We start from the raw sequence: 27,571 nt of genomic DNA, 5'->3' as shown, positions 1-27,571 counted from the left end.
CAGAAAATGGCTGCTTAAGCTCTGGCTTACAGATAGTGTTGCTCAGAATGTCACAGTCAAAGAGCACTGGACAGACTACGGTTGTCCTAACATTAAGGTATTCAACTCTAGAGAATACAAGATGCTAGTTAAGTCTTGATTCGATCTTTCTATTAAAAATAGTAATAACATATTTAATTGTGGTCCAATATCAAAGAGTATTTCCTCACATATATAAAAAATTTATTATTGTGTCACTAAACAGGACATTGTGCAATGATAAATATACTTACAGCAGTACTGTCCAAAATAGGAGCCATTAGCCACATGTGGCTAAAGGCTGTCTGAAAAAACGCTGGTGCTACCAGGGACCTGAATTTTTAAGTTCAATTTAGATTGCTACATGCAGCTTGTGACTACAATAATGGACAGCACAAATTAACACAACTTAACAAAAATTCTCGAGTTTTGACTTTTGAAATAGACCCTCCCAAATTAAAAATAATACCTTTGAAATTAAGAGCTTTGGGAAGAAATTACTCCATACCACAAACTCAGAACAACACTGCTTAATCAGGAAATAATCAAACTTATTGGAAGTTGCTTCATCACTGCGACTCTTTTCAATAAGAAGCAAATATGATGTTGCCATGCGCTTGCTTAAAAGCAAGCCTCATAATTATATTAAAAAGCATACAAACATTTTACACAAAGTGTTTGTTTTTTATCTTGCTTTCTACTAAAAAGTCAGTTCTAGGGCAGGTGGTTAGCAAAGCAGTTAAGACCCCACCCAAACCGGAGTGCTTTGATTTGAATCCCAACTTCACTTCTTGTTCCAATTTCCTTTAAAAATGCACGCCCTGGGAAGAAGTGATGACTCAAGTGACTGGGTTGCTGCTATGCAAGTGTGGGCGATTCGGACATTTCATTCTTAGCACAGCTACCAGCTTCTGCTGGGTCCAGGCCCAGCCATAACAGGCAGGTGGGGAGGTGGGGAGAGAGCAGGAGATGAGAGTTCTTCCTTTCTTTTTGTCTTCCTGCCTGTCTCTGCCTCTCCAATAAATAAAAATAAAGTCACTTCTTACAAATATTTACCTCCCAACCTTAATGTTTCAACAATGCTGCCAAGAGGCCTTTATCATATGGGAACTAGGACATCTTCAGTATCTGCAACACTCTGAATTAGTTACTTCTACTACAGAAAAGCCATTCTAATGGTTAATCTTCTGAACATTTTATCATCCATGGCATGGGAAAACAGTCAACGACAAAGCTCAAGACAGGAACTAAAAACTTGTAGACATAAACTCAACCACCTTTATATAATTCTCCATGTGCCTTACTCAAAGATATTTTATATGGACTAAAAAAAAAAGGAAAATGCCACAAATCTATACACATTTTAAAATAGCACACCACTGATCACATCTTAAAATCAATCAAGTTATTACTAACAACTAAAAACACTAAATGTACACAAAGTGAATTTAAAATTAGGATAATCTCAAAAGACATGTCTAGATGTGTCTTCCAGGGACTTAAATGTGCTCAACCAGAAAGACAGCTAATTCTACGCTGTTTTCAAAATCAGCTGGCAAAATTAATTCGATGCTTATTGATTTTTAAACTGTTGATACTCAGCATCACAAACTTCCTTTCTCGGTTAGCTGCAAGGTACAAAATAGGATAAGGGCACTTCTGTTCAGTTTTCTTTTGCAGTTTAATCAGCTGTTGTAGCAGGAACTTTAACAGAGAGGTTTCTTCTGGTGTTGGTGATGTGCCGCTGCTGGGCTAAGAAGGACCGTGCAGGGCCACATGACCCGCTGTCCTTGCAAGCACCACTTCCGCTCACAAGCCTGGATTCCATCCCCAGCTTCTGGAATGCTAGACTCTAGGGGAAGAAGAAATGCATTATGTATTATATGAATTATAGTCTGTATATACATAAGATGACCAAGTACAAAGTCTGACATGTACTCTTCACATGGTCACTTAATGATGAAAACAATTCTATAAAGTCTAGACTGTCCTCATATTTATAGAAGAATGTGGGGGTTCAGAGATGACTAATCTGCACAGGGAATGTTAGTAAGAAAGAAAAAAGGGCCCGGCGCAATAGCCTAGCAGCTCAATCCTCGCCTTGAAAGTGCTGGGATCCCATATGGGTGCCGATTCTAATCCCGGTGGCCCTGCTTCCCATCCAGCTCCCTGCTTGTGGCCCAGGAAAGCAGTTGGGATCGTCCAAAGCCTTGGGACCCTACGCCAGCACAGGAGACCTGGAAGAGCTCCTGGCTCCTGGCTTCGGATTGGCTCAGTTCTAGCCGTTGTGGCCGCTGGGGGAGTGAATCAATGTATGGAAGATCTTCCTCTCTGTCTCTCCTCCTCATTGTATGTCTGCCTTTCCAATAAAAATAAATAAATCTTTAAAAAGTTTACTTGAGTCCACTAAATGGAAACAATGAAAAAACAGTTTAAAATAATATGCTATCTTTAGAGTGGATTATAACAAAACATGCCAAAGCAAGTTTAGTCCATCAATTTACCATCTACTAGAAGATATATCACCACAGCAAATATCAGATGAGCACTTACTACAATCTGGTCTGGGCTTTACAAGATTAGATCATCATCATCAACATGGAAACAATGCACATTCTGCGGCTTACCCAGGTCGACTGACTCAGAAACCCTGAAGGTGCACTTAGCAATTTGTGTTTTAACAAAAGAAATTCTGATGCAAGCTAACATCTGAGAACAAGTAGTACAGTTCAAAGTTACTACAGTTTACCTGCGCTTTGACACATGAAACATGACCATGTTTTTGTTACTTAGGTTTTTACTTTCTAAAAATTATTTAACACTTAGGCTAAAGTTAGAGAGGGGAATAGAAGCCAGACAGAGACATAGACAGTGTTAGGGAAATTCCGTGGGCTAGCTCATTCTCAGCTGTTTGCAGCAGAAGGGTTAAATCAGGCGAACAGCTTGAGCCAGAAATTCTTTTCTGGTTTTGGCACATGGGCAGCCAGAGCCCAGGTACGCAGGCCCTCACCAAGTCATCAGGAACCTAAGTCAGAAGCAGAGCAGCTGGGACACAAACTAACTCTACAATGAGACATGGGCCTCACAAGTGGTATTTAATCCACAGCCACAATTCCAGCCTTTCTTGGTTCTCATAAGGGAAGTCATGACTTGCTCTCACTACACTACATAACACAATTTTATTCAATGTGGTATCACTAGTAGCAATATAGTACATGGTACACAGGGGATGCTCATCAAAAACGTACTGGAGAATGAGCCACACATTATTTGACTCATACATTTACTGAATTAAGCACCAAGAAATAGCAGAGGAGCAAAGAAAACAGTGTGCAGCTCTTATCCCACTGGAATGGCCAACTCACAGCTCAAGTGCTGGAAAAACATCACAAGTGATTTACATTGAAGTCCTGATGAATGAAGACAGATTTTACTGCAGATCAAAATCAGGGTGACACCAAAGCACAAAGCCTACTGAGGATGGCGATTAGCAGTTCGTGACAAAGCACAGTGTGCACACTTGAAAAGTCTCACAACAGATCTACTCTCACACTTGGTAAAAGGCTAAGTTACTATCTGCTAGAGCTGATCAGAATGCCCCAACTCCTACTCCCAGCCAAGGAACCCCAAACACCATGAGACACTGTCCTGCGGAAACGATTTCCTGTTACACCAAGGATGACGAAACGAGACACACTACACATGACCCCATGCTATTTTCTCCTTGATAGGATAGATACACAATCTCTGACTTAAAAAAAAGCATTAATTGTACCAGCTCAAATAAAGCAATCATAAAGAATATTTATGAGCCAATATGTTTTGGCTCCTGCTTGTATTAGTTTGATGTTGATGCACACAAAATCCATCATGAGTGACAATTAAAGAAAATAGCTGATTAAGTCACAAAATTAAGGTAACTTTCACTTTAGTTACATATATAAACATGTAATTAAGTAATCGTTTTAATTCACTACGCACTTACAGATGCAACTAAAGTGAGAGTGACCATATAGAAAACAATATATATACGTATATTGTTGACTATATACCATCTTGTTGACTATTACAGTTAGCGGTAAAAAGAAGTCTGTGATTACAGAGAGGATTAAAAGACAATTACAATTCCCCCTGGTGAAAAGCTTCAACAGTGTCCTAAACTTCTCATCACTGGCTGAATTTCAACTCACCTTATTATACCATGCTGAAACAATGAGTTTTTCTTCATAATCACGGAATTTTGCTACTTTACATTCACTCTGGGAAAAGATAAGGACAATTGAAATCTTAGAAATCACCTCAAATTGCTAAAAACAGAGTTAATTCTTCACTATGTTCACTGCTGAGAGAATCAGAAGAATACATCTGTGAAGCACATGGAGCTGTCAATCATAGCCCGATTCATGCAGAAACGCATCCGCAAAACCTACAGAACGCCTACACCCTGCAACGAATTCAGAAGTTTTCTTTGCAGAACTGAGTATTGTAAATGTACACACACACACACAACTGGCAACTTCCATGCTGTTTTCCCAACTTCTAGAGAAAACAGCAAAAACTGGCTGAGACAACAAAATACAGTTATAACTACACACAAGTCAAAACCAAAAGAGGAAATGGTCAAAACCTACCCAGGAAGCCAGTTTAAAATGTCTGTAGAGCTTTGGCTATATCTCCCTATCTTTGGGGGCTTCATTAAAAGAATCCCTGGTGCCATACTCACGTGCCATCATAGACAGACATCCTACCCATAATTACTCTTATCCCTTTTTTTTTGTTCAGTGTCACATACAGGCACCCATAAAATGCTGTAATCTTGAAGCATTCCCATCTTCTCACAGCAGGATGCTTCCAATACTCAGAACATACAGGAACCAAGCCCAAAACAGGGACCTCATGGCCTTGCCTGACTCCTTTCTGCTCCAGACACACATGCCTTAAGATAGATGATAGAAAGAATAGTATTTGCAACGTGTGGTAACTTTCTCTTTCTTATTTTTTTTCTTTGTGGTGTGTGAACCTGGATTCCCATGTGTTGGGTTTTTATTGTGGCTTCATTGAAGCTGTTCCTTCAAGGAACAGACCTACAGACAGAGGCATCATTTTCATCCTCATGCTTTCTGAGGATGCACATTCCAAACACCAACAATAGTGCATGTTCTCTTTGGCCTTCCCTGGGCACTAAACAGTCCAAGAAATGTTTAGTTCAAGACTCGTTATTTTCATGAAAAGATAGCCGACCAGAAAGGAAAACCACTGTTTTGGATAAGAAGTCACCAAAAGGGCTTTGATCAAGGGCTTGGATGGTGTAATATTTAATGGTGGGGTTACAGAAACATAAAGAGCTTAAGATATCTTGACATGCGCTATGAGAAAGACCAAAGCTACAAATTCATGAGTTCCAAGTAAATAGACTCCAAGTGAAGAGAAAACTATAGTTGCTTACAAAATGCAGGCAGAGCTTTATAGAAGGAGAAATATCTGAATTGGATGTTGAAGAAGTAATTCCATTTCTTCGGACAGCTAGCCCTTCAGTGAGGTTTGTAACACATTTGGGATTGGGTTAGCACCAATAGCAAGCACACCTGAGTGGTGTGTACTCTGGAATTAGGGAAATGGAGGTGCTGAAACCTTCAGGTCTTAGTCAAAAATATTTCTACCATTCCGTACCTAGTTGTTCAGAAATAATTCCAAGGAAAATCTGTATAAATAGAATGTGTTTTTGATGGAATACAACAAATGTAGTTGACTTAAAAAAGAAGGCAGAACACAACACAGCTTTGCAATGATAAATGTTATCAGAAGGAAACATAAATGGATGTCAAGAACACATCAAATCTCATCACCAAACTACAGAAGTTCTGCAAAATATTTTGCAAAGCAAACAGAATATTCTTTTTTTTTTTTGCTTTGTATCAGTATATTAATCAGTATATTAAGGAGACATTCATACATTTCAAGAATTGCTTAAATTCTGATATCCAGATTTTAAGCATGTGAACATGACTTCAACATACAATTTAAAGCTACTCATAATTTGCTATACTACCAACATTAAATGACAATTACTCTGGAGCATAAATGGTTTAAAGTAAGCCTGTAACATACCTAAGAAATACCTTCCTATATTACACATGCAGATTATTTTCACATAAAGGTTTCTTTAATTTCTAAATTATCCAACTCTAGAAGTCAATACTAAGGGGCTTGTCATGGTCCAAAGAGGGGCCTGGTCAGCACAATGTTTTATATGTATATAAATTATAGATATATTTGTATGTTATTTCAAGAGATGGCAAAGAAGGGAATGCAATTCTAGAAGTACAAGTCCTCAAGATGCAGCATATTATAAACCCCTTCTTAGAGTGGTTTCTATCAGTTTTCACAGGCTAGATTGTATAATATGCCATCTTCAAGTAACAGTTGAGGCAATAAATCTGAGGCATCACAATGAATCCCACTTAACACAAACTAGATAGACCAACACTTGTTTACAAATTACTTTTTTCTGATTGCTAGCTAAATAGTTTTAATTCCATAAGCTTCACAGGGAAGGGTCAGACATGGAAGCCAACACATACACCTACATTTCAGTCTAAGCTTGTCCATATAAACAGATGAAATCAATTACAATATATGGCTAACAAACGCTATGGGAACTTTTTAAATTAAGCTTTTACAGGTATTAAACTTCACCTTGCACACTGACATCATACATATACAGCAAAGTCAGAACTTTTATATTTTTGTTTATTCTTAACTTTTAAAACACTACTATAGCTGGATATTAAAACAAAAACAATAGCAAGTAGTGAGCATTTTATGGTTATAGTCCTCCACTCATTCATTCACTACTGCATGTATGATGCCAGCAGGGACTGAGCCACTGGCCCATTAAGAGGTTTGACACTGGACACCCCCTCTGGGGTGATGCTCATCATCCTCATACGCTTCTCCATTATAATGGCGCCGTCTCTCCTGGTTTGGATCAAAGTCCACAAGTTCTACCTGATCCATCTCATCCGTCTCTTCTACCTCCTTTCTCTCAGGGAGCAGTTTTCCCAGCAAAGAGAGTTTATCAGGAGAGAGAAAGCCATTCTCGGGAAAGTTCACCTTAAATTCAATGATTAGGTGACCTTTTTCATAAGGTCTACGGTAAATTGGCATGCCTTCATTTAGCACACACTTGATATCTCCATGCTTGACAATTTGACCTGGGTGAGAGGTGATGACTATGGTTCTGTTGTCGAGAGTGGAAATTGGCTTTTGGAAACCACATAATGCTTCAACCAGTTGTATGTCCATACACATAAAAAGGTCTTCTCCTCGTCGAGTGAAAACAGCATGGTCCTTCTGATCTAACACAATGATAATATCTCCTGGCTCCAATCCTGGTTCTTGGTCTCCTTCACCATGGAATGTTATCTTTTGGCCATCCTTCATGCCTTTGTCAATATGAACTTCTAGAATTTACTTCTCTCGAACTATTTTCCTTCCATTGCAGCTTTTACATCTATCTTTAGGACTGCTGCGTTCCCCGTGGTCCTGGCACTCCATGCATACAGACTGAATTTGTTGAACCATTCCAGGTCCTATCTGATGAATTCGTATTTGCATTCCAGTCCCTCGGCAGTTGGGACAGCATTCCACTGCTCCTTTCTTACCTCCTCGGCCTTCACATTTGTCACAAATCACATTCTTCTGCAGAGCCAGTTTTCTCGTTGCACCATTATATAAGTCTTCTAAGGTTACTGAGAGTTGATGTACAACATTTTTACCTCTCCGTTCTCTCTGCATCCTTCCTCCTCCTCCAAAAAACATATCGAAGATGTCCGTGGGGGAGCCGAATCCACCTCCTGCTCCACCCTCCTTAATTGCCTGCTCTCCTTCTTTGTCATACAATTCCCTTTTCTTCGCATCAGAAAGAACTTCGTAAGCTTGAGAAATCTGTTTGAACTTTTCTTCTTCATTTGGATTCTTATCAGGGTGGTACTTCAAGGCCAGTTTCCAGCAAGCCTTTTTCAATTCTTCCTGGGTGGCATTGGGTTTGACCCCCAAAACATCATAGTAAGTGGTTTCTTTCACCATTTTCTACAGCCGGTGAGCGGGCTTAGGCCGGTCTGGGGGGCAGCGGGGAAGGAGCGCGGACCGTGAGCAGCGCTGGCAGCGGCCACTCCGCCGCTGCCCACCGAGCGTTCTGGAAAGTTCCCCAGAATATTCTTCATTGTAAAACCTAAGTAATTTCACACTGACATATTTATCCAAGCTCAAAATGAAAACCACTCTCATGAAAATACTTTGAAAATTTGGACAGAATTAATTCATAAAAGTATGTCATTAACAATATAACCTTACACACTGAACAACCAAGTTTGTCATTTTAGTTCAGAGGTATGCTGGGATTCTGCATTTCCTTCTCCCCAATGTTCCAACTATGTTTAGGTTCAAATGAAGAACAGATAGAAGATAAACCTGGTTAACTGCATGGACATCGTATCTTTCATAAAAAGCAATCCCATTTGTTTTCTGAATAAAACCACATACACAAAAATTATAAAAGCAATATTATAGCAGGACTCCATTAAAAGCCTGGGAAATGTATATGATTGGCCATCACGGGGAGACACATACCAGGTACACAAGCTGTGCAGAGACCAATGCAGCCGGCCAATGTTGATGGATGGATGGAGAACAAAACGTGACATTTCTAGCTTCCTGTACTTTATGGAAAGTATTGATGGCAACAGAAAACTAATTAACAGGATTTGATAGGAAAATTAAGGGGAGATAAGTAAATATGGTAGATTTACCTCTAGAATCTCAATTCTTCTCTCTTTCTCTGCCAACTGCTTTCTGAGCAGCATTATTTCAGCTGATGCTGGATTTAACTTAGGATCTAAAGTTTTGATTACCTGTTCAGAGAGAAACAAATTATTTTCACTATATGCTTCAAAATCTTGGAAATATAAGAACATATTTTGTAAAGCCCCTGTAAATTGGAAATTTATCCACCAACTATCCCTGGAGTTAACTATACTTTGACAATCCAACTGGAATAATGACTTACTTTGTAGATAAGAAATATCTAATGTACTCCTAAATACAAGATCAACAGAGTAAAGATCGTTGATCTTATCTACAAAGGATAGGGTGGGGTGCTCCACCATATTTATGTAACTTACTAAAAGTTAGGTTAAAAAAAGGGAAGATCTTTGGCGCCAGCATTGTAGCATGACAATTTAAAATTCTGCCTGCAAGTGCTAGTATCCCATACTGACATTGGTTCCAATTCAGCTCCCTGGGAATATGCCAGGGAGAGCAGCAGAAGATAGCACAAATTCTTGGACTTCAGCACACATGTGGAAGAACTGGAAGAAGCTCCAAGATTCTGGCTTTAGCCTGGCACAGCCACACTGTTAGGGTGTTGGAGCCACCTGGGAGTAAACCAGCAGACAGATTCATTTTCTATCTCTCTTCCTCTCTCTGTTTATCCCACTTTGCAATACAAATTTTTAAAAATATTGTTTTTTAAAGAAAGAGTGATGGTTGTTCATAATTTAAGAGATTCAGTTAACTTACACAGATAATATTCTGCTAACAAATCATTTTTGAAATGTCAGATACAAATTACTATCAACAACTATAAATTTACAATGATAGTGAGACACTCGTACAGTATAATTATAAACCTTGCTTTCCACAGGTTTAAAATTACTTAATGAGTTAGGAAAATGTCAGTGATATTTACACGGATTAAAAAGGCTAAAAGGTAATATACCAAATTATTATTATGGTTCATTCAAAAGCCATTTGCTGAGTGTAGACTATGTGACAGATGTGTGACAGATGAAAATCTGACAACTTACAAAATGTGGCACTTGCCTTCATGGAGTTCAAACCACAAAAGCAGAACACATTAATATATCTGAATCATAATTACCAATAATAAATCATAATTTGGTATCTATAAATGATAAAGTTTGGTTGTGATATTTTTATGCGCTGAATTTTCTACATGAACATATGTTATTTTAACCAGTAATATGACTAACATATTAATTCAAAATGATATATGTTATGGTCCACATAGCTAAATATGAAGTATGCATTATTCCACATTGGTAAATCTGTTGTATAAATTCACTGTGTGCACTGTTCAATGTTATATTTCCAGTACTTAGGAAATATTCCAGAAAATTTTATTTTTAACTTTTATTTTTAACAAACTCAATGACGTTCCAGCAAATGAACCTTCTCGGGTCATTTTGTCAATGATCCCATGAGTTACGGCAGTCATTCTTTCCTAGTGAGGTCACTGTTATGGATGTTTAAGTTGTCCACACAAAGCTATATGTTTATCTTCTCTGTCTCTGGTGAGCAAGACTAAGAGTGTGAGGACTGAGCTGACACTGCAGGATGCAGACAGGAAAAGCCAGATGATGGGGAGCCCCAGGATGAGCAGCAGGGAAGAGCTGGGCAGGACATCAGGTGGGACAGGCTGAATCAGAGCCCGGGCCACAAGTCCTGCAGGGACAAGGCACTCACATTTCTGGCTTTCTCCAGGTACATTTTATATCTTTCCTCCATTGCTTTCATATCTTCATCTTTCTTCTGAAGGGCAGCTTCAAGTTCATTGATCTTTTGTACTATTAGTAAAAATCAAATGAAACATGATTCATTACGACCTATCACACTCAACATTTTTTATTTAACAAGATAATCTTTTGTTCCTTCCTATACTGAATTATTATCTAATTTTAATATGACTAGTACATTCTCATTCATGACTCCTTAAAAACCAATAATATGGTTCATCTAGTTATTTTTTCCTTCCTACCTAGTATTTGAACAAGCAAATATACCTTAATGTTAGCCATAGCTATTTATGAAGCATTATTTTGTAAAGTATGTAAGTTTTAACCTTATTAAAGTTATTTTACTCACATTTTCATACTATCAATCCTATTCCATTTCATGTTTGATACTCCTATATATCAGTTCATTTTATTAGATTTTGCTTTAATATTAGAAAATTTATTACTGATGTCAGCACTAACATTACCATGGTTCTCATTTCCAATGCATGAGAGTGCTTCAAAAAGTTTGTGGAAAAATATTGACTTAGAGATGAGCTCATTCTAGTACAAAAAAAATTTCAAATTCATGCATAGTTTTTCCAAAATATGTGCTTTTCACGAACTTTTTAAAGACCCATCACACGCATCACACGCATCGATGCACTGTGCAAAAACCTAAGATCAGTTTTTGCATCCTCCAACTTGAAAAGCCAAGCCCTTAGATCTAGTTTGACCCATATTTTCAAAAATACCTACCATTTTGATTTATGTCTGGCTGAAGATCTTCTATGAGCTCTTGTTTCTTCTGTAATTCTTCATGGACCTCTGTTAGCTTTTCCCTGAATGGTGGAAAGAGCATGGAGCTTGGAGTCAAATGGACCTAACAATGAAAACTTGTCTCTGCCACATAACATTTGTGGACTTTGAGTCATTTTTCAACTCTTAGTTTCCTCTCTTCTTCAATAGGAAACTGCCTAACCACACAGGGGTCATCAGGAGGACGTAAATTGCCTGATGTGGTGGATGCCAAAAAATCAAAATTTTTGCCCTTGCCACATTCACTTCCTAAGGAAATAAAAGCAATTATTTCACAGGTTTAATATCTCACACAAACACGTTATGAGTGTTGCTGCTTTGTCACACACTGCAACAGGAATCAGTGACTAACACAGTGAGGGCTTTGGGGTGGCCAGCAGGCAGCCTCAACTCGGTGGTGTACTTCTGCTCTCCTTGGCGGCAGTGTCCAGTGCTAACTTAGCGCGCCAAGGGATGTGTTTTCACAACAAAACTAGAAAAGCAGAGTAACTTCAGAGGCTTTTACATCCTTCCCCCTCTCAAATTTGAAATAAAGAATCAGTTTTACTTACATATGAGCTTCCAACTTCTGCTTTAATTTGCTGGACTATAAAATTAAAAAAAGTTGCTGTAAGGTAACTATCGTGAGAAAGGTACATTTTCCAGACATATATATCTCTCTACTTCCTTTTGCAGGTGTACATGTAAAATTATGAAATGTTTTTAAAATTTCCAATAACACTCTTAAAACTAAATAGAATCTTGGGCCCAGCGGCGTGGCCTAGCAGCTAAAGTCCTCGCCTTGAAAGCCCTGGGATCCCATATGGGCGCCGGTTCTAATCCCGGCAGCTCCACTTCCCATCCAGCTCCCTGCTTGTGGCCTGGGAAAGCAGTTGAGGACAGCCCAATGCTTTGGGATCCTGCACCTGCGTGGGAGACCTGGAAGAGGTTCCTGGTTCCCGGCTTCGGATCGGCGTGCACCGGCCCGTTGCGGCTCACTTGGGGAGTGAATCATTGGATGGAAGATCTTCCTCTCTGTCTCTCCTCTGTGTATATCTGACTGTAATAAAATGAATAAATCTTAAAAAAAAAAACTAAATAGAATCTTAAATATTATTTTACTTCAGAAGGGAAACAAAAGAACAGAAAATAAGAGCATAAAGAAAAACCGTAGACAATGTGAGCTGAATGTGATATATGGAGGAGTATCAAACACTGGAATACCTAATCAATCATTTATTCCAACTACCAACTCTATGATTCTTGGCCTCTGATAAGCAAATACTTGTTTTATAGCTTTTTATAAATTCATAATTTAATGGAATGTTATCTTTATGCTTTTATCATCATAAACACAGGCACTTTATTAACACCAAAACAAAGCAACTAGATTTATGTTAAAAAAAATTAGAACACAAATGTGTCTTTTGAAAGAAGCATCTTAACAAGCCATAGATCTGCATCTACTGAATTTACCTGCAGAGTTTACATAGTAAATATAACTTCGACATCAGTAAATTAAAAGATAAAGACCTTTAAAACACTGTACTGCAAAACATATTCCCCTAAAAATATCCCATTTTTAAAGTATTCTTTAATGTGGCTTTAAAAAATATTTGTATTAGAGAGGTTACAATACCGTATATATGCACATATGAGATGCCGCCATGCATGAGACGATTTCTATTTTCCAAGCCCCCAGGGAAAAAAGAGAAAATCATATAAAGCACATAAAAGACAGAAAGGAAATGCAACCCTTCAATCTCCCTTTTCATCTCTACTGTGCAGAGCTTCCTCCCCCATCAGCATAGAGCTAATCACCCACCATGCCAATACCAAGCAATCATCAGTACCTCTTCAACATACATATACCGCTAAGCTTTATTTTTCACACATCCCTCTCTCCATCATTACTTCTCTTCTTCTCCACAGAGAGATTAAATGATAGAAATGATAAATAAATCCAGATTTAAGCTACATCTGGTTGTCCTGTAAGACGGATTATCTCTGTCCTCATGCTATCTATCTGCTGTTAGAAACTATGAGGCCATGAGTCAGTATGGCAGGAAGGAACAACTAAAGGTTGTTTGGTAACCCCCAAAGGTTTGATGACTCTTAAAAGCGTTTTCAATAGAAATCATTTTCTGTTCTCCTATCAGAAGACTTCCTTACTTCTGACTGCTGACTGTTCTCATCTTCACTTCCCTCAGCCTCGGTGCTGTTGCAATCCCAGCACCACTGCAAAGGCTGCACGGGTGATCCGGAAGTTGTTTTTTCACTCAAAAATTGTGCTGGGAGCTTTGTCCTTATGCTGGCAGTATGGCAAGGTGACAGACCTTTAAAAAGACGGTGTGGATAATGCGAGGTCCTCTTGTCATCTGGGATGTACCCTTGGAGGAATTAAGGTATGTCTCATGGGACCTTGGTTCTCTCAAGAGGAATGTGACACAAGCCTGATCTCCCACACCCATCTCTCTGGCTTCCTGGGAGCAATGTGTCAGCTTGTTCCTGCCCAAATTCTGAAATCCCGATTCCCCATGAAGTCATCCAGCTTCGGGGAGGGAGGGCTGGCTTGCCAGATCCTGGGCCATGCTGCTTGGATTCCCAGCCTCCAGAGCTGTAGCTTATAGATTTCTTTTCTTTATATTTGGCTGCCTCAACTATTTCATGATAGCAATGAAAAAAATGATCAATATAGCCTGAGTTGTAGCATGTCCTCAAGCAAGAATTACCACAAAGTTAGGTGTTACTGTTGAAACAGGACAGAGAGAAATCATCTTGCAACATACATGTTAGATTCATAGGCTCTAAGCTGGCAAAAATCACTGCATCTGTTATGCAGATATATACGGTATTTAAGGGTATCCTCAATGGTAACACGCTCAAACAACAGAATAATCTGGGCATCAAGATCTACTGGAGAAAATCCACAGAACAAAATCACAGTAACTGCTAAGTTACTTACGCTTTCGCCTTCCGATTTGGAACCCTGTTCTTGTAAAGACTTCTGGAGGTCTTCAATTTGCTGCTGTAATTCTCGGATGCGCTCTTTACTCAGCCTATGGTAAAATGAGTCATACAGAAACTCTGTATTGGAATTCAAAGTAGTTCAAGATCTATAAAATTATACCTGTAACTTTACTAAAAAAGTATACTTTTGGTGGGAATAATGAATGCAGAACAATTACATGTGACTAAGTTTAATTTGTAGCACTGAAGGCTACTTTTCAGAAAATACTTAAAAAATAAATTCTGGTCTTTTCATGGAAGCATACATTTTACTTATGTTAGTAGAAAAATATAACATTTCTGCACCAGGCTCACTAGTAGAAAAGCTAGAAAACCAGCTCATTTTTCCTACATTTGTATTTTTAATGAATGGAAACTAAGTTTCTGTTCACTGCTTCAGATATCATGGTGCACTGGGTGAAGAGGAAACTCACCATTTCTCAACCAGTTCTTTTTCCTCACTTTTTCTTTAAAAAGACTGACACTAGCAACTGGTGCAAAGTTCACCTTGGAAAAATTTCATTTTTTGAAACTTTGCTTAAGAGTTCCTTCCACTGGAAGTTACCAGCTAAAGTTCATCCGTCTGTGCATGTTTGTCTCCCACTCACGCTTACATACACACATACATACACACAAACATATAACATAAACACTTCCCCAAACTACTTTGTTGTTATTATATAGTACAGTAATTATCTGACATGTCTAATGTTCCAAAATCCATAAGCACATATTTAGCGTATAAACACCTGACACTGAACGTATGTGAGACAGTGATGATATTCCTTTATCAACAGGTGAACACAGAAAAAAGTCAGAGAATCCAAATGTCTTGTGGTTTCAGTAGAATGTGGATAAACAAATCCACATACCAAAAGTGTTCTAACTTGAAGTCACAGGCTAGCACTGCGGTTAAGAGACTCAAATTGACAGAATGGTCAAATGTTCATTACTAACCCAAACCTACTAGTTGTAGAACTGGATCAGTTACTTAATCTCTGTGCATCTTAACATCCTTATTCATAAAAAAGAGAATCACTTGTTACTTCATACAGTTATTGAGAGGCTATATGGAGTTAATATGAAAAAAGCGCACACTAACTACCTGATCCTCCAGGATGACCACACACTCAGGCATGTTACATATTGTTATTATTACACTTGGTTTTGACCACCTCATTTTACCAAATGGTCCAATTGCCACATGTACATTATCTTCCCAACAATCTATATTTATAGACGAAGGCACTGTGAATTTAAATAACCATCCCAGAAACAATAAAGTCAAAATGAGGATCAAATTTAGCTCTATATTCCACATCCTTACCACATACCAGACAGCAATTAGAAAGCCAAACTCTCAGCCATTTATTTGTAAAGATTTCCTGTCAGTTATGAATACATCTAAATAAGTTCAGGAATAAGCAGTTCAGCTACCAGGTATGCTACAGTCAGTGCATCCTTCCCATATTTTATTATAGTACAAAAGAAAGAATCACTTGACTTCTTCAGTAGAATGAAACTTATATTGGTAAGAAAATATTAACAATAGTAGCAAAGACCTCAAACAACATCTAGGTGGTTCTAATCTAACTACAATGATATTTGCAGAGCTTCTGTTGTATAGGAGCACAGTCACCTCTGCTCAGTTTCCAACTCATTCATCTTGCGATGCTTCTGCTCCAGCTGCTCCTGGAGTTCTTCGATCCGTTCGTTCTCAGTTCCCTCCTGCTGCAAGCGAAGCATCTTGTTTTCATGCTGCAATCGGATGAATACCTCCCTGAGTTTGAAAAGCAAAATTTGTTTTACACTTTTAGAATGTAAGTCATTGGATTCTTTTTATATATATAAAAAAAGGACTCTCCGTCTACTCAATAACCATTTAAAATTGCAACCAAAGCTTCGTCTGAAAAACGATGGATGCTTCAACATATTGCTTTAGAAACAGCATAACTTTAAATATCCCAGTGTAGGATTATAATTAATGGTTATCATGCACGTTTCTAAGACATAAGGTGATTCACTTTTTGTAATTCAGAACCTCTTCACTAAAGGAAATAGTGCATGCTTAGAAAAAATATAAATAAAAGAAAATAATTTGCCTAAAATTTTAAATATAACATTATAATGGTAATAATAAAATAGTTTTTAGATCATTTTTAGAAAAAATGTGTGTTTAAAAGTTATGTGTATTTTAACTATAAGCAAGTAGCAAACAGTCTCTTAGTTGCTCCCTTCCTAAATTCTATAAGCCAACCCAACTCAACTCAAGCAATCCCAATTTTTGTTCTTATAAATGCCAGAAGAGTAACTACAGATTTTAAATTAACATATTTAAATTAAAAAATATAAATTACAAAATGTTTTAAAATTTAAAAAAGATTTTGGAATTTTTAGCATGATGACTTATTCCCCAGAAAGTTAAAGGATTTCTCACTTTACACGTCTACCACTTTCCCCATCATAAGTCAAACTGTTCTTGTCTTCTAATTGTCACCTTAAAACAACCATTTAATTTTCATTTGTGTATTTTAGTATTTTTTGAAAGGCAGAGCAACAAAGAGAGAGGCAGACAGAGAGATATGGAGACGTTTTCTGGCATCTGTTGGTTCATTTCTCTAATGTATGCAGGCCAGGGCTGGGATAGACTCAGTAAGAAGCCAGAAAGTCAGTTCAGGATATTTACAGAGGTGGCAGGTATCCAGGTATGAGCCATCATCTGCTGCCTCCCAGGATGGGCAGCATATGCCAGGTGGGCATCTCAAGTGGTGTGTTAACTGGTACACCAAGCATCTGTCTGTACTGTGCAAACTTCAGACAGTGATCATTTTAACAACACAGCACACTTAATTTCATCTCCTAAGCAAGAACTGTCATGTTATAACAATTAGGCTATGTTTTATACTCAGCAAAGTTATAAAATTTTCCTAACAAATTTTTAACGTGTATGATATATATACATATATATATATATGATTTAGGAAGGTGAAGCTAATGTGACATAATGATTTTCAGTTCTGTGACTTGTCACATTTAAGTACAGGCAAATGAACCAAGAAAGAGCCTCCTAAAATAAATGTATATTATTAATAACTGAAAGTTTCCAGTTGGGTGTATAAGAAATTTTGATGTTATCAACTACATTCTAACATCAAATTAAAAATTTAATTGAAAATCAACAATTATGCTAACATAAAGAAATCAGTCACCAAAGGTCATATCCAGTATGGTTCCATGTATAGGAAATGTCTAAATCAAGCCACGGATAAAAATGGAACCAGAACTTCTGGGTTGCCCAGAACTGGAATACGGAGCAGAAGCTGGAACAAACAATGACTGTTATCAGCTACTGGGTCTCCTTCAGAAGTGATGAAAAGTTTCTAAATGTGGTTGCAAAAACTTCTGTGAATGATTTAAAAAAACTGCACATATAAAGAATAAATTATATCTCAAACTATACAAAGACGGCAGAGTTTGAAATAATAAGTCAATTTCTACCACAAAATGAAGACAAAAGCATGAACTCATTGCATCAGTCAAATGTCTACAGGTAAATACAGCAGTAAAAGACAAACAGAAATGCTGCCCAGAGGAACTTCTACAATTTATATTTTAACTAATACTTAATTCTCTTGTTATCACTGGTAATTTATCTCCCATTTTTCATCTATGTGGACGTGAATGTCATATATACTAAAATGGTTTTCCATAAAATTAAGAAAAAAGAAAATAATTTCAACACAATAAAGGTCACATTATATAAAGCATATTACGTTATCACGGTATTTGTAAAATTTTACTTTCCATAATTTTAAAACCGCCTTGACAAGAATAATTTGATTTGCAAAGGTTATGCAGATGAAGGTAATTTTCTGTTTTCTGACTCATAAAATGAAAAGTTTTTTAAAGGCCACATTAAAAAAAAGAAAGAAAGAAAATTCTAACAGTAAGTATAGTTCTTATGTCATAGAAACAGACTTACCTATATTCCACTGGCATAATCTCAGCAGCAAGATTCTCATAGCTTTTTGTAGCAGATGCATCTAAACGACAAAAGCACATCGCTGGCTCAGTGTTTCATCCACTGAAAAAACAAAACAGGTTTCAAATCTAACAGTTGCTTCAAAACTCACCTGTTTGATTCAGGTGATCCTGCTGCATTTGTGAACATCGAAGCTCTTCATTGGTTTCTTTCAAAGTATCACGCTGCTCTATTAGTCTCTAAGAAAGAAAGTTAACGTTAGCAAAGAATATCAGTTTGCCTGTAACCAAAGTACTATATGCTTAAAACATCTGAACACAATAAAAATTGTGGCTTAATTAAATAGAAATGCTTTCATTTTAATAGCCTCATTTTCTCCTGCATGGTCAGATAAATAACACCTTTATACAAAACATAGCTTGAGATTTCTGTATGATATAGATTGTCTTTGAATGAAATTAATGTAATTACGTAACACTACAAATATGCATCAGTGATATTAGGTAACAAAGAAGAACATACAGTTCGGAGGCAAACAGATCATGGCCTAAATATCACTCTTTCCATTTCTAATCTTTGTTAATTGGTAAGTTACTTATCTCTTTGGCTTTAGTATTCATATCTCAAAATGGGAATACTGAAACATAAATTTGTCAAAGACATTTTAAGCAACAAATGTGGTAAAGTTTGTCAAATCATCAAATACAGGTTGGCCTGTAAACGACATTACATACCAGTTATTACTTTCATTGTTGTTGTGAAACTACAAGTGACAAATAGCATCCCACAGGAATTTACAGAAAAACACCATCTCCCAATTTAGTCTGTTAGTATTCATAAGTTGACATTTATGTTAGAGCCTATATCAATGACAAATCTCTATTTTTTTATAAAAGGCTAATTACTACTTGAATAACAAAAAATAACATTAGGCACTAATTATAAAACTTGACAAGTGCTTGTTGCTAGCAGACATCGTTATGACAGTAAAGGTAGCTCTACAAACTGAAAGAGATGTTGATGAATAAAAATAGAAGCAATTATCAGAAGGTAGACAGCTCATTAGTAAAATACACAGATGAACTAGTTAGAATGCTGCTAATACTATACATTCGGTATGAAAACATTCAAATATTTAATGTAAAAACGAAAAAAATTAAAAATAACTAATACTAGGAGACAGAAAATTAATCAAATATAACACAGCATATTAAAGCTTCCAAGTGTGGAGAGGCATGGGGTAAAAGAAAGAAGTTGTTTACTGGAACTTGTTACCTTTCTGCTTCTTTTACTACCTTTACACTCAATAGTAACTTTCTAGTATTTATGCATGTTTTGCTATAACCAAAATAAGTTCTTTGTCATGCTCTTGGTAATCACAAAGCAAAAAACTATAACATGCATATGAAAATACACATGGTATCATTACACATTACTAAAGAAAATGTATCACAGAGGAAAACTCTTGAGAGGACGAAAAGAAAGAAAATAAACTAGAAAGCAAGAATGAAAATGGCAGTTGAAAGACCTTTTTAACCTTGCAACTGACTTAAAGTTAAATGGATCAAACATTCCAATTAAGAGATAATGATTTAGGGCAGGTTTGGAAGAGGCATATTCTTTAATTTTCTTTACTGTGGAAGAATTTTATTTCATTTCTGAAGGCAAAAGAAAGCTTTGCTGGATATATTATCCTGGGCCAACAATTTTTTGCTTTTAGAATCTGGAAGATGTCACTCCATTCTCTTCTTGACTGAAGTTTCCTGTTAAAGGTCTCCTGTGACTTTAATTGGCATTCCTTTATATGTCAATTGATTTTTTCCACATGCACATTTAAGGATCTTTTCCTTATGTTCGACTGAAGAGAGTTTAATCATCATGTGTTGTGGTGAAGATCGCTTTTGATCAAGTGTGTTGGGAGTTCTTTGCCCCTCCTGGATGTTGTTTCCCAATTCTTTCTCTAGATTAGGGAAATTTTCCCTTCTTATTTCATTAAATATGTTTGTAAACCCAGCTTCTCTTTCTGAACCTTCTGGGGCTCCCATAACTCTTATATTAGGCCTCTTAATAGTGCCTTTTAATTCTTGAATACTTTTTTTTGGCCTGATCCAGCTATGCTTCCAGGTTTTTGTTTGCTTCCCCTGGTGACATTCTGAGATTGTTTCTTCTGCCTCCTTCATTTTATTTTGGAAACTCTCCACTGTACTTTTAATTTGCTCTACTATGTTCTTAATTTCTGACACATCAGCCTTGATTTGCTTTACTGATACTATTTCTTATGTGACATATTCCTTAAATGCTTTGAACTCTTGTATGGGTTTTTCATTGTTGATCAGAAGCGTTATGAGTTTTCTGAATTCTGTCCCTCATTTTCTCGATGTCTTCCTCAGTTAACTCTGAGGTTGGCATAGGGTTTCGCATATTTGCAGGGGAGTCTTCAGCAATATTTATTTTGCCTTTGTGTCTTCTTTGGCTCTTGGTCATTATACTTCTAGTTATCAGATTCTTCTCCTTTCGGACAGGTTTCTAAGCTGTGTTACCACAGGTCTACTGTTTGGTTTTCCTTATTGCAGTTGGTACACAGCTCTTTGCTTGCAGCCAATTCAGAGAAAGAATCGACATACATCACCACCACTTTAAGAGCAAGGGCATTACAAAAACCAAAAGAATGGCATATTCTGATCAATTACGTTTATGCTTACTTCTTTTTCTTTAAGTAAAGCTTCATGTTTTTCTTCAAGTCGCTTCATTTCAAATGCCAATGTGTCTGCCCTTTTGGATTCAGAGGAAAGTTTGTTATGAAGATCCTGAACCTTTTGCCAAAAAAGGAGGGGGGAAAACAATAGTATACAATATTAATAGTCTTTCAAAGCTGAGAAAATTATAAAACTAAACAAATGTCTGTACTAAATTAGTTTCGTTTTATGTATGTGTGAAAAACAGTGCATAGACAAAAAACAGTTTAATAATATTTAATAAATACACACAATACTCAATTAATAAGGCCCCAAAGCCTCTTATTTGATATTTCTCTGGATTATTTGATAATAGCAAAGCAAAATATCTTGGGCTATAATTTCATTCTCTAGGTATATAGTACTGGAAATGCTAATAAACAATAAAAACTCAACACAACAAAAAAAAGTCAAAAAGAAATTAAAATGTAGGGCCTGGCGTGATAGAGTAGCAATTCAAGTCCTTGTCTTGAACGCACCGCCGGGATCCCATACGGGCACCAGTTCTAATCCCCCGGCGGCCCTTCTTCCCATCCAGCTCCCTGCTTGTGGCCTAGGAAAGCAGTTGAGGACAGCCCAAGGCCTTGGGACCCTACACCCACATGGGAGACTTGAAAGAGGCTCCTGGTTCCTGGCTTTGGATTAGCTCAGCTCCAGCAGTTGTGGCTGCTTGGGGAGCGAACCATCAGAAAGAAGATGTTCCTCTCTGTCTCTCCTCCTCTCTGTATATCTGCCTTTCCAATAAAAATAAATAAATTTTCAAAAAAAAATAAATAAAAATGTAAAATAACAAGGTTACTCAAATCAGTGATCGAAGTTTAAAATAACAGATAAGAGAAATTAATCAGAATAAGTTCATAATTTATTGTACAGAATTCTGAAGTTATACAATATTCAAAAAAGATACAAGGGAATAACAAAACTGCGCTCTTAACATTATTCAAAATTCAGTCTTTTTCTTACCTGCCTTTTGTATGTTTCCAACTGTGTACGGGCTGCATTTGCCTTCTTTAACTCTTCTTCTAAACTGACAGTATTATGCATGTACATCATATTTGTTTCCTGTAAAGTTTTCACCTGCTTTCGAAGGTCATTTAGGTCTTGTAGCTTCTGACGATATATCTCAACTGTGGACTCTAATTTATTGGCTTTATCTGAGGTAGCTCTATAATAATAAAGACTGTGCATTACTATGAGAAATCAGTGTATGCACAGAGCAATTTTATTCTGGCTACAAAAATGAACTTTCTAACAAAACAAAAAACAAGAAGGAAATAGCTAGAAATGGAAATTGCAAACAGCCTTCAGAAAACAATCTAAAATTCAACTTTTTTAGATAGCCATCAAAAAAAGGGGATTTAAATTTAACACACTAAATGAATCAAAATGTCTCATATGTTCATTGCATAAAATGTATTAAAGCATATAAAAAGTATAGGAAAATTATTGTTTGCATAAAACAATAATTTTGAGCTTTGCTTTTATTTGGTATTTAGCATAGTTTTATACTCAGTATTTGATATGCTTTAGGATGGCTCAATCTGTGAATCTGTCAGGCAAAGCATTTATCTGATCAACTGGACTGAAGCAAAATCAATACACAAATAAATAAAAACACTTCACTATCACATGCAGCTTTGAATTAATGGTTATAACAATTTTGTTTCAAACACATACGAACAATGGAAAAAATTAAAAATATTACCATGAAAAAGTAATAGAAAATATAAATATTTGGCTAGTCCATTTACTAACACTTCACAGCCAAAAGTTAAAACTTTTTGGCCAAACAATCCTCTCTGAAATATTAGAATTCTTATATAAATCTCTACTAAATACTAACTATGGACCTTAACAAAAAGCACTTCCTTATGCAAAAATTTCACAAAATATAAAGCATAAGGATATGAAGTTATATGGATTCACAAGTTCATAGAATTACAAAATTTTAGAGGAAAAAAATTCTTATTTTGGTGTTGATAGTTCCAGCACAAAACTGGTCCTAAACCACAACAATATATTCATCAAACTGTAATTCTAATCAATCCGTATAAAATAAGTATGAGGTGCCTGGATAAAACTGATCAATGTCTGGAACAAACGAGCAACTCTACGAAGCTGGTTAAATACAACGCCCAGAGCGACTAGGTAGCCAACGAGCAGTGATGGATTGTGTTTACGCAAGCCATACCTAAGAACATCTATTTCATCTTTCAGAGCTCTTGTTTCTTCTGCAAGACTAGTCAACTCATCATTCCTGTGCTGAAATTCAATTAGCTGCTTTTCAAGTTCTTCACAATGTATGCGATAATCATCTTTTGCAGCTTCAAGCCTTGAGCAATGAAAACAGATAAGCACTTACAATGTAATTTCCATCATTGGTTTTCCTTTTGAAACATGGCCTTATTAACAGGAAATACACCCATAAAGATTTTCCTTCTTTGTGTTTAAGTATTTTTATGATGTTGAGCCTACTTACCCAATGGTAACAGATATACCTCTATTTATTTTAAACATTTTTGGCACCAATCTTTAGTTACATTTAAGTATTTCTCTTAAAAAACTGAAATCCCTTTTACTATATTACTCATTTTTAAAAATATTAAGTTAAATAAGCTAGACAGAGAATGGTAAATATCACATGTTCTTCCTCACCTGCAGAAGCTAAAATATTCACTCTTGACCCAACTCTTGGAAGGGAAAGGCGGAGGAGAGGGAGTCTGACTTATAGTTACCGAATCCTAGCAACAGTGACGAATAAGGCCCTAGTGTTACACAGAACAAGGAGGTGACTTCAGCTCAAGATAATCTGTCACATGTATTTGTGAAAAATAGAAGAAAGGCAGCCCAAGGCTCAAATCATTAAGCCACTTCTAATTCCACTTCGAAAGACAATTACTGAAGGGATAAGATACTTTACAGCATTTGATCTTGCAATAAAAAAGAGAAGTACACTTAATGTTCTGAATTTTTACTTCCAGTTAGCAACACTGTTTAATCTCTACTTTTTTTTAAGATTTATTTTCATTTGTTATTGGAAAGTCAGATATACAGAGAGGAGGAGAAACAGAGAGGAAGGTTTTCTGTCCTCTGATTCACTCCCCAAGTGACCGCATTAGCCAGAACTGAGCCAGTCTAAAGCCAGGAGCCAGGAGCTTCTTCCAGGTCTCCCATGTGGGTACAGGGTCCCAAGGCTTTGGGCTGTCCTCAGTTGCTTTTTCAGGCCACCAGCAGGGAGCTGGATGGGAAGTGGGGCTGCTGGGATTAGAAGTGTCACCCATATGGGATCCCAGCCGTGCAAGGCGAGGGTTTTAGCCGCTAGGCTAATGTGCTGGGCCCTTTTTCTGTACTTCCAACAGAAATTTCAATTTAAAATGATGAGGAAAAATCTAAGACACATGTGATAATTGGTGAAATATAAGCTGTTGAAGGAATATTGGTCCATTAAGGACTTCCCATAAACCAAAATGTGAGACAATTTGGGATTCAAGGAAAATTGACAATAGATGTATGCTCTGTTCAATAAGAATCCATTATTTGGGTGTGCATTTGCTCCAACTGTTAAGATACTGCTTAGAAGAAGGGATCTCAGAGTGTCTGGCTGGAGTCCTAGTTCCTCTTCTGGTCCCAAACTCCTTCTATTACATTGGGAAACAGTGGTGATTCCCTGCTATTTCTCCTCAGAGACTCAAACTGAATTCCAGGCTCTTGATTTCAGCCTGAAACAATCCTGGCTGGCCGCTGCAGGCATTTGGGCAGTGAACCAACGGATAGAAAGTCTCTGCCTTTCCCCCTTTCTCCTGCTCTCCTTTCAAATAAAGTGAAAATAAATAATTTTTCTAGTTAATATAAAATTTCATTATTAAACACAATGCACAGTCAGGAATTAGAGTCTGGGTAAGGATTAAAAATTAGTGATAAAAGACATTGAGCTTAACTGATGGCATATGAATGTGGTCTGTAGAAAACAATATTGTGTCAATGACAAGTTTTCTAGTTTTGATCACTTATAACAGTTTATAAGGGAATGCCCTTGTTCCCAGGGGTCAGGCACTGAAGCTGTCAGGGGTAAAGAACATGTCTCCAACTATCCTGCACTGGTTCAGAAACTACATCACAGATTGTTAATAAAAATGGAAAACAGTGCGAAATAACTGCTGGGAAAGCAGAAAGCATATGAGTTCCTAATCTTGTGCCTGCAGCTTTGTGACTCTGAAATGATACCACCCCAAAAATTACATACAGTATAATTAAGAGTGCTCAGTAGTAAACACACAGCATAATCACAATTTATTAAAGGACCATAATTATTTTTAAAAGAAAAAAATACAAAAATCTAAAGTGAAAAGCATCTCTCAAGTTTGAGATTTGCATTTTCCTCATTTATTACTGGGATATTCATTTGGCTAAAAAATTTCCTATTCTGCCCAGGCTTCCATAATCACTCCTTTAACCCCCTTTTGGCTGCCTCTGGCAATTTATTGGGCCCTTATCACTAATTTATTTTGAATCATTTCAATTTTACATAAATATTCCAACCATCTAGCAAGAATTACATAATCAGCGTCCTAAACACATAACAATGCCTAAAAATCAGTTGTTGATATCATAATCGTTAGGTACTATGTATAATTATACTACTTAGGAACTATGTATAATAATACAATACTTAATTCAAAGCAACACTAATAGTTAACACGAGGGATGCTACCTGAAGTTTTCTTCCTGTAATTGTTCTAGTTGTAACTGGGCATGAAAATATTTTTTTGCAACCATTGTATTTGGATCATCAAAAGAGCCATCCAACTGATCAAGTTTTTCATTCATCATTTCATTCTCAGACACCAGTGAATTCTTTTCATCTTGAAGTGCAGTCACCTAAAAATCAAATACACAAATAGAAGCATCCAAATATCTTTAATGTCCAGAGTTTTGGATTCTAAATCTGACTACACCTTTATATTGCTAGGCCAACCAGACTAGATCATGTGTAAGGATCTCTACAAGCCTGGAATTCAGAGTTCAGGAGGTTTGTGTCAAACGAAAGAAACAGATATGTATATATGAAGAACTCCATGTATAACTACCTTTAAAATAGTATGTTTGTCCTCATTTGGAGAAGAAAGTGTTTTTAAGTCTCTAAAATTTGACCAGCATATCGAAGTTTGAAAATGTAATGTGCTCTCTTAGGCACGGACTAAATCTAAGAATGCTGCTCGCCTACTACCAAACAACACTTAGATACAAACTCATTATTTTGGTTTCATTCAGAAAATTTTCAGTCCTACATCACATATTTAGGAGACAGCAGCTTAATGAGTTCATAATAAAAGCCGAAACCATTCCCATTTGTACCTTGAGGCTATTCGTGATTTAAGTGAGCAGAAGCAGGCATTTGGCCAAGCGGATAATACTCTGATTTGGGATGCCCACATATCACATTGGAGTGCCTATGTTCAACTCTGAACCCAATTCCAACTTTTTGCTATCAGTGTACCCTTGGAAACAGCAGGTAATTGCCAAATAGGAGGGTCGCCGGTACCAACATGGAAGACCAGGATTGGGTTCCTGGTTTCTAGTTCAGACTGGCCCATCTTTGGGCCTTTGTAGTCATTTGGAGAATGTAAAAGCTATGTGTAAAATCACATCGAAGTCGAGATATGACGTACCTAATCCTTTCAACTAAAACTGAATAAGTATGATTTCAAATAAGCATTAGCCCTGAGTTCTATTTCTTTTCCATTTAAAAATTACAGCTAAGATTGTGAAAATTTACAAAGATTGAAGTTTGCTACGATCAAATCACGTCCCTAAACACAATAAAGTTAAAACATGGTCTGCAAATAAGGAATTTAATAGCTGGGAGACTGCCTTTAAGCAGAAAATTTAAACAAACAGCTTTCTGTTCCTAAATTCAGAGTATGCTTGTTCTGTAAGCAACCTAGTTTATTTGTCATGAATAATAACTCTAAGTGATCCAGATTCAAAATGAGGAAGAGTTTCTGCCTCCCCGGCCCAAGCAACAGAAATACAAACAAATACATAAGAGATGTTGAGAAAGAGCATGTCCTTGAATTGACCAGGGCCACGCATTAATTACGAAGTGCCTCTGCAAATTACTTGACTGAATATTCACTAAACACATCATGATGTAGAAACAGATGTGAAAATTGAGCCCTTAGTTTCAATAATGGAAATTCTGTAATTAGCAGAACAATTCTCTCCAAGAGATAGGTCACCAATTTTTCCAAAAAGAAATATAAGAATGTAAGAATATAGGAAATACAAAAAATATAACAAATATAAGAAAGGTAAAAGATTCATGATTAAATACGGATGTTTGTAAGAAACCCTTTAAATGGACCCTTGCTCTGTAAAACACATCATCAGATAATTCATTAAAGCAAATTTACCAAGCTTTGTGGTGCAGCAAGTTAAGCTACAGCTTGAAATGC

At 36.8% G+C, this 27,571-nt stretch overlaps 2 protein-coding genes across 5 annotated transcripts in view; both read right to left on the bottom strand.

Moving 5' to 3' along the window:
* Positions 1-1,681: 1,681 nt before the first annotated feature.
* Positions 1,682-27,571, bottom strand: part of HOOK1 (hook microtubule tethering protein 1) — a 48,235-nt gene continuing 22,345 nt past the window's right edge. For all 4 annotated transcript variants that reach the window (XM_058657215.1, XM_058657230.1, XM_004588715.4 and 1 more), the window contains exons 9-22: positions 25,828-25,994; positions 23,308-23,448; positions 22,080-22,281; positions 21,084-21,194; positions 18,533-18,620; positions 18,382-18,442; positions 16,039-16,179; positions 14,356-14,449; positions 11,963-11,997; positions 11,352-11,434; positions 10,564-10,664; positions 8,829-8,930; positions 4,209-4,277; positions 1,682-1,870 (exon numbers count right to left, since the gene is read on the bottom strand). In XM_058657215.1, the coding sequence (XP_058513198.1) occupies positions 1,700-1,870; positions 4,209-4,277; positions 8,829-8,930; positions 10,564-10,664; positions 11,352-11,434; positions 11,963-11,997; positions 14,356-14,449; positions 16,039-16,179; positions 18,382-18,442; positions 18,533-18,620; positions 21,084-21,194; positions 22,080-22,281; positions 23,308-23,448; positions 25,828-25,994 (1,566 nt within the window). In that variant the 3' untranslated portion in view covers positions 1,682-1,699. The remainder of the gene's footprint in view (positions 1,871-4,208; positions 4,278-8,828; positions 8,931-10,563; positions 10,665-11,351; positions 11,435-11,962; positions 11,998-14,355; positions 14,450-16,038; positions 16,180-18,381; positions 18,443-18,532; positions 18,621-21,083; positions 21,195-22,079; positions 22,282-23,307; positions 23,449-25,827; positions 25,995-27,571) is intronic.
* On the bottom strand, positions 6,751-8,221 carry LOC101530459 (dnaJ homolog subfamily A member 1-like). Its single transcript, XM_012928036.2, is given in 1 exon segment — positions 6,751-8,221. A coding segment is annotated over 1 exon segment (1,194 nt). The 5' UTR covers positions 8,107-8,221; the 3' UTR covers positions 6,751-6,912.

The sequence above is a fragment of the Ochotona princeps genome, chromosome 2, assembly GCF_030435755.1.
Source record: "Ochotona princeps isolate mOchPri1 chromosome 2, mOchPri1.hap1, whole genome shotgun sequence".
Lineage (NCBI taxonomy): Eukaryota > Metazoa > Chordata > Mammalia > Lagomorpha > Ochotonidae > Ochotona > Ochotona princeps.
Note: the sequence above shows the minus strand (reverse complement) of the source record. Positions and strands in the feature narration are given on the sequence as shown.